Here is an 8,252-nt window from a genome sequence, read left to right on the forward strand (position 1 = left end):
GATGAGTGAGTGTAGCTGAGATTTGATGTACGCAATTCAAATGAAATTATCCTCTGTTGTAATTTAAATAGTTATCATAAGTTACTGTAGATAACAGAACAGAGTACTGCAATGGGGCAATGTAACAGGTAACAAATATAAAATGTTAACACCCGACAGACAAATAATTTGGTTTATTATCTTGTTAATAGTTGCAGTTTTATTTATTGAATCCACAGATCGTTAAACTTAAATGAAACATGGATTCAGATTTGTTTTTGACTGAAATCATGAGCTGTAGCCTGAACTATTGTTCCTAAAACAAAAACATTCAGCTGTGTTCTTAGAAAAAGAGGAAACCAGAAGAAGTTGTCTAGAAAAGTGAACTGTTCTGAATACTCAATATAATATTAACCAATGAACACATTAATAACTGATTCAGAATAACACATGAACTCATCCAAAACAATGTGGACATCAGAACAGTAAGTAGTTTTTCAGGGTTTGGACATCTGGCTAGTGGCCGGGCCCTCTCTGAGACCTGCCAGCGCCTGGATGGCCTCTGTGAGCTCCTTGTTGATTTTACTGCAGCTCTCCAGCACCTTTGACAACTGCTGCAGCTTCACCTGCATCTCATTACCGTTCTCCTCATAAACCGTGTACATGTGCTCCTTCATCTGCCGGCACAACTCCGTCACCTGCGGAATAAAATGTGGGGTTAAAAAAATTCAGACCATTGACCAGAGTAGAACATTTGTGGACTGGGACAGCACAAGACACACAGTGACCTACACAAGTATACACATGTAGTACTCCACAATTCATGCATTCGAGTCAATCATGAAGCAAATATTTGGTAGGTATGTGCACAGTGGTGGACTAGATCATAATAAAGAACAGTTTTGTACCTTCTCCATCATCTTCTGCTCAAAGCTGTCCATCATGTTCTGGTCACTGGTGCGGCCGTCGTTAATCTTTTCGACCAAATCCTCCACTCTTCGGCTGATGTCACCTATGTTTGAACTACAGAGAGGACTGGCCGCCCTGGGCAAAGTGCAAGCACTGCTCAAGTAAATGTGGCTGCTGCATTAATGATCGCTTCAGTGAATGCATTGGACTGATCGGGTAATTCTGTACCTGGCATCTTGCTCCTGAATCTCAGTCCTGCGTACACCTGAGGACTTCCCTCTTGAAGGATCATGGTCTGTGTCTTCTGTCTGTATTGCAGAGGACAAAGAAATAAGCAGCTATGAACTCTTCCATCATCACCCGGTGCACAATGTACATTTACTCTACATGTGTGGTTTCACAGATCCCCAAAAAGCAGAAACCATGAATTTTTTTTTTTTTTTTAATCTTAAGAGAATAAAAAAGTTGAGGAAATTGGCTGTCATCTGGGACAACATGGGAACAAGATGGGTGTGTTTTTCCACTGATTCATCCATTTATGGTTGAGGCAAAACACACAACACACACCATGCTGCTCAGACAGTAACTTGTGCACACTATCTTAACTGTATTTCAGGAGTATTGCTCTGTCACAATGTTAAAAACACCGTATTTGGGGTCTCCTGGGTCTTTGGCTGGATATGATTTCTTACCATGTGTAAATCTTCATGCAGGCTCTTGGCAGTGGACTGTGAGGTGGATGGGAGCCGGTCGTCAAAGAAGAAATCCATGTTGGTCTGTTCGACTCTGTGGGGCTAAATCTGAAAAATAAATAAATACATAAATAGAAATAACACGCCTGTTAACACACACAAATAATGTCAATGTTCTTCAAAAATAAGGACTAAATAATAATGAGTCACGTTAACATGTGAAGTTAGCGAAAAAAGTTAGCTCAATTTTCATTTCCAAATGGCTTCAGAAACCTTTAGCTTTAGCCATCTCCTTTCGGCTGTAAAATTTAACATTAGCTTTAGCTTCACACCTTCAAACCACAGACTGAATATAGTTATGCAGTTATAATATACAGTATATTGCAAACAAATGCTAGTAGTATTACCTTCAGACATACATACTTGCCGCGTCAGGTGTGTGTGTGTACGAGTGTACATTAGCTATCTGTATTTACCACAAACGCGTGTAAACCCATGTATATTCAGTAGCTAGCGTTAGTTAGCTGGCTAAGTGCTAACGTACTGTATGTTGCTAGCTAGTCGTGACCTTTTCGTTTCCTTGCAGTGTTTATATTGCTAACCAGCGGAAATCCCGCGACATGATTTGATATGCTTGTATTTATATTACGTTGTTAAAATCACAAACTGTATAACATATTTATCTTATGTTTAGTCTGGTTAAAATGAGATGTGAGATGTCTCTCCTGGTTAGCAGTTGTGGAAGAATAAAATTTAAGCAAATTAGCATCGCAACACTGCAAAAATTCCCTCATATGTAAAAGACTAGTTGAGTGATATTTTACGTTTATAAATATAATTTATATATTTATTTATTTATTTAATTTATTTTTTAGAGACAATGAGAAATTATATTGACTACAGTCAAATCCATAAGTCGGGCAGGACTTAACTTCAGTCTGTCCAGTCAGTTGGCAATCAGTCAGTAATTTATTCATTTATTTACTTATTTAGTATATGTTTTAAAAAGAAGAAGATGACAAAGAAGAAGAAGAAGAATTTTGTGTGTGTAACTAGTGTATGTGTATATGTGGGTATAATGTGAGTGGGCATTGCAGGTGAGAAAGCACTGCCTCAGTCTGTCATGGATTAAGAGGGATGGGCTGGGGATGGGATGAGGGGCTGATTGATCGTTGCTGTGATTGGAACTGTAATCCCTCTCTTCGCCTCTCCCTCTGCCCATCTGTGTCACCACCCACAGTCTGGATTATTCCAGCGCAGAGGACAGCACACTCAGCAGAGAGGCGGTCAGACATGTCCTGACGTCTGGTGGAGGATGAAGTGATGAGATCAACATGATGGAAGTGATGACACATGCTGCACACATCCAAATGTGTTTACCGTGGACACTGCAAAAACCGGACAGGTGGGTGAATTTATTCACTGGCCTATTTTCATATTGGTTAGGTGTCAGAAAAGTAGCACTGCAAAAGTAAATAAAAAGGTAAGTTCAAATGTTGCACATGTTTGAATTACACTTTTCCATCTGCCTTATGTCAAAGTTAGTTAATTGATCAATTATTAGATATATAATATTCATTTTACTTTTGAAGTAGCAGACTTTGACTCTGCCTCTCTGCATTTTAGGGAGTGACACCTGAGCAAGCGGATAAATCAAACATTTTCACTTTGAAAATAATGAAATAACGACTTCTCACTGGCAACATGGACAGCCTTAACTACACAGACAATGGTGGACTTTCATTCCAGTACTTGGTAAATAATATGGAGCCTCTGTACAAAGAGTACAGACCTCCTCCCAGGGACCTCATCCAGCTACCTAAATCTGTTCTCTACCTCCTTATGGCGGCCCTGGTGGTTGTCGCTGTGGCTTATGCTATCGTGGGTCACCTCATCAAAGACCTCCTGCTTGATATAACAGGTACCCAAGTCTATTAGAGGTAGCCGTCTCACCTTAACTAAGCATTATGTCAGAGGTATTTTTGACAACTGCATAAGTTTAACAGTTTTGTAATTTTGTGCTGTCTGGCCTTATACGTTTGACAGTATAGGCTATATTTGTTGGTGCAACTAGAGAGAGCAAGAAAGAGAGAAAAAAATGTTGATTAATGTGATTTGATCCACTGTCTACCATCAAGACATCTGCACTGAATGAATTTTGACAGAATTCAATAAATGTGACGTCTGTTTCATTCAAATGTTGTTTGATTATCCTGTACTGGGGTTAGATATCCTAATAGAGGGGAAATGTATCATATTTCTCACAACATCTTATTGTTTTGTGTCATAAGCTCCCCAAAATATGTGTAAGTCTTAGATATTATGATTATATGAGGAGGTTATTGGGCACTCTTGAATTTTGCTGTAGTGCTGTTAATTTTACATGTATTGAATTGCCTTAAATCTGTATGTGAATTCTGGGAATCATATCCCTCATAAGATAAACTTGAAATACATTATTATGACTCCATACCAAATGCTCTGAAAAGCTGAAAACACAATGTCCCTTTGAGGTGAAGCCAAATGCAGCAATAGTTAATGATGTCAGTGGGATCTCTACAACAGTGACACAGCTTAAATGAAATGAAAACTGAAGGACTTCTTTGAAAGTAAGCTGTGATTGGGATGGGGCTGGTGGGGATAAACCGCTGAGTCCTCATCCCCCCTCTTTTATCCGTCCACAGACTGTTTGCTGGGCCCAATGGATGAGGAGCTGACTAAAGACGGTGAGGTGGAGGGAGTCAGCCCTCTGCACTTGCCACCTGCCCTCAGCCACTCCCATCCAAATGCCTTCCACGTGTGGGACCAGGATGATGTCATCATCCCCATGAGTGCGCCAAGTGAGAGCCCGCTGGCCAGCCCTCTGATGTCCGTCATCCCATACATACCATCATTCTTTCCCACCTCCCACAGCGTCAGTAGTCCATCTTACAATCATCCAATCCCAAAGGAGAGTGACGCATGAGGCACCAGAGAGGATCCAAGACGCTTTTCACATGGAGCATCTGCTTTTAACACTGTTTCCTCTTATTCCCCCTCACTTTGGTTTTCTTGTGTAGTTGAGCTTCTTTAGCTCCTGTTTGTCACCTCTGAACCATTTTACCCCAATCTGCTTTTTAAAGGTGGTGGAAAAGTTGAACAATTTCAGGAAGAACTCGTGAAAATCAGCGAATATCACAAATCCACCAGCATTGTTTGACTTGCAGAGACTTGCAAACTATGCATTAAGACTTTTCATATTTTCCACGTCTGACTGGGAACATACATGAGAAGTGATCAAGGCCAATCTGGATGTATTTACTTTTCTCGGAGCCTGGGACTCTCAGTGGGACAGCCTTCACTTGTTAATTTTCCCTCTGGATTTGTGCCAAGTTAGCATCATGACTATTTACCTTCTACCACACTCAGTTATCAGTCCAGGCTGCACATTTGTTTTTAGGTAGGATCATTACCGGCTTCAACAACCAGAGTTATGAGGAGCTTGTGACCATATTCACCATAAAATAATACAAATGTAAAATGAGTTCATGTTTGGTCATGAATAGTGTTGTGTCTTTGACTCCAGCAAATGACACATCCAGTCAAAATCATGTCTTAAAGCTCCTCTTTTTCATAAGTGAATCTCAAACATGTCACACAGTCTAAGTGAGGAGGAGGGCCAAGCGTTCATGCTGAGTTCTTGTGACAAATAAAGGTGAGTACTATGTTAAGATAATGTTTGCAAATAGTTGCTTCTCAATCTTATTCTGGTGCTAAATTTACTTCTAGGAGGATGGGCCTAACTTACTAATAGGGTAAAGTTAATTCAATTAGTGGACATGACCGCTTTCAGGTGACCGTGTGATTTTGACCTTTTTAAGGATAGGCACAGTATGAATAAGACTGATACAATATAAAGTGAAAGCCTCAGAAACAGAGTGTCTCTACTTATCTATTTCTGTAAAGTAATAATGACTACAATAAATCCAACAATAAGATCCTATTTTTTTCTGAATCTGGGTGGTGAATGGTGCTAATTTGGTAATTTTGTGAGTGTGGCATTATGGCTTTAATAATGGTGTGTGATTCACTGGAGTCGAATCTGTTATGCTGTTTAAATATGGTGATGTGTGTTCAGGATGTCACTGCAGAAGGCAGGCAGCTCTCTGTTTTTGCTTTTTGGCATCAAAACAGACAAACTGTTACACAACTCAAAAAGACAGATTTCAGGGTCCATTTTAAGCAGGATATTGGCTGAGATGCAGAAATCCTGGGATATTAAAAGCACACGAGGGCTGGGATGTCACATACACACGTGTTAGGTTTGCATCACTTTTGGGGACATTACATAGACTTCCATTCATTTCCTGGAGACTTGCCCCAACCATAACCATAACCACTACTTGCCTAACCCTTACTTTAACCTTAACCTCAACCCATGTCTTCACCCTAAAATATAATGATTTACCTTATGGGGACTTGCATGGTGTCAGCACTTTTATTTTTTTTATTTCTCGTTTCTTTCTCTTCCTGCGTCCACAACTGAAAGGAGATTATTCCACCTTTACTGTCACATGAAAGTACAAACAATGCTTTTCTTCTATTCAATCACTTTGGGGAACTCTCGCTGAGTTAACATTGCTCATTCCATCTGTGAAAGCCAGAGTGCCTGTATTCAGTGAGGGGTGGAGATTAGTGAGAGAAGATTAGATGAGCAGCTTAGCCTTTAATACAGCATCCTTTTATTACTTTTGAGCTGTGGAATTAGATAATCTAACAGCCACACACCACTGAATAGACGAACTTCAGAGACTTCCACTGTTATTCTGGTTGTATGACAAGATTCACTGGATCCAGGCTGAGGTGTTCAGAGACAGACAACAAGAGTTTCAAGACAGAGGAGTGTTGCATGAGGAGAAAAGAGGAAGCATGGAGTCAGCGATGAAAGGGGAAGGAAGAGCTCAATGCAACAGAGAACAGGTCAAATTTAAGTCTATGGCTAACCTGTGTGTGAGATGTTGCTGGCTTACATAACAGCACTGGCAGCCTGGGCAGAGGTCTCCATGGCTGGGTTGCTGTTTTACATGGTGGGGTTAGTCAGGAGAGGTGAACAGCAGCACTGCATTGCAGAGACAGCCAGCTGATGTTTACAACAACCTGGAGGGAAAACAAATGCACAGATGGAGAGCTGAAAGCCGCTGGAGTTGCAGTGGTGCCAGCTGTGCGGTGCAACGATGCAGGAGTGTAAAAAGAGCAGAGGAGCAGGTGCAGGAGAATAGTGACAGTTAAAACAATGGTACAATGACACCAAAAATGACTTTTTTCAACTCATTCAGAAAAAAAAAATCAAGCAAAGGGTTTAATTGGGAAAAAATGTGTAGTTTAGATTATGATATTTGACGATATGATATGACTATTTCCATTTTCAGAAAACTAGCAGCATTTTGTAACTCATGACCAGCTGAAAGGCGACTTTCTGAAGATTTATAAAGACCATGAGATTTGAAATTCATTTATTTATTTATTTGATTAGCCAGCTTTTCACTCCATGAAATATGTAGATTTAGCGATAAATGCCAAAATGTAATTTTATTTTTACAGGTCCAGTTTTACTTCCTGGTAAAATATCAACTTTAAAGGACTTGTAAACCTATTTTCTGCATCGGCTTCTTTCAGTGAGCGCCATAATCCTTCATGAACACATCATTCTTGGCCGAAGTTGCAACACTTTTGATTATTATTTGATATTTATTTTCAAAGACTTTAATGATAACAATAACACATTTCTGAGAAGTCTCAACCCTTCACCGCTCCCTTCAATCCAAATTCATATTACATTAGATTTCTTGTTCTCCATCCCATTTATTCTCACTTGCTACTTATTCTCTGGTACAACATGTGTCTTTCAAATAAATCAAAACTACACCTTTAGTTTATGAAATCCACAAGTTACAAATTGAATTTAACTTTTGAAAAATGGCTTTTTCAGTTCTGACTGGAGAGAAGATAAAGGGTTTGCTAATCCTATTTCCTCAGGAGATCTAGGCGTTCTCAGCTCCACGCTGACACTGTGCGAGATGGCTGGTGGCACAGGAGCTCTCTGTTTGGTGCAGAGGGGTTAGGGCTTAAGGTGGAGCCAGTTAAGACTCAAAGGAGGTCAGACTGTGAGGAAGTGATAGGCCTGCACCAGAACGTTCCAGACCCTCCACACTGTGTTATCACTTTAACCGATAATATCACATTTCAATCAGCTTTTATTCAATTTCTAGGGCCTGACCCGGCCTGGGTATATGTGTTGCAGGATTTTACACTGTGCTAGTTAACCCCAAGTTTGAAAGTTGACTTTTTTCTAGGTTATTATAAAAAATTCTAGCAGGTTATTAAAAATGTAGCTTCCTGACACAGTGCTTGCCTGGATAATTGCTTGTGAAATCATTTGAAATTTAGGATTAGCTGCTGGTGGATTTTGAAGTGGCACATGTGAGCGCAAGATTACAGTGCTACAGTTTGGCATTGCACAGGTAGGAACACTGATGGTTTGGCTGCTGCTGAGAAACTGCTCAAAGAGCTAACATAGTCACAAAAATTGTAAAGTTGTCTGGAAAAAGTGCATCAGCAGAATTCAAGAAATTTAACCCTGGTAGCTGAACGTGTCACAGACGATAAATGAAACACACGACCACATAAAGGTCC

General features: G+C 40.1%; 1 protein-coding gene across 1 annotated transcript; it reads left to right on the top strand.

Annotated features, from left to right (window-relative positions):
• Positions 1 to 2,850: 2,850 nt before the first annotated feature.
• On the top strand, positions 2,851 to 6,019 carry LOC143319735 (uncharacterized). The gene is made up of 3 exons (XM_076728918.1): positions 2,851 to 2,985; positions 3,207 to 3,501; positions 4,265 to 6,019. Exons 2-3 carry the CDS (start codon positions 3,285 to 3,287, stop codon positions 4,543 to 4,545), a joined length of 498 nt encoding a protein of 165 aa, XP_076585033.1. The 5' UTR covers positions 2,851 to 2,985; positions 3,207 to 3,284; the 3' UTR covers positions 4,546 to 6,019.
• Positions 6,020 to 8,252: the final 2,233 nt, after the last annotated feature.

The sequence above is a fragment of the Chaetodon auriga genome, chromosome 4, assembly GCF_051107435.1.
Source record: "Chaetodon auriga isolate fChaAug3 chromosome 4, fChaAug3.hap1, whole genome shotgun sequence".
Classification (NCBI taxonomy): Eukaryota; Metazoa; Chordata; class Actinopteri; order Chaetodontiformes; family Chaetodontidae; genus Chaetodon; species Chaetodon auriga.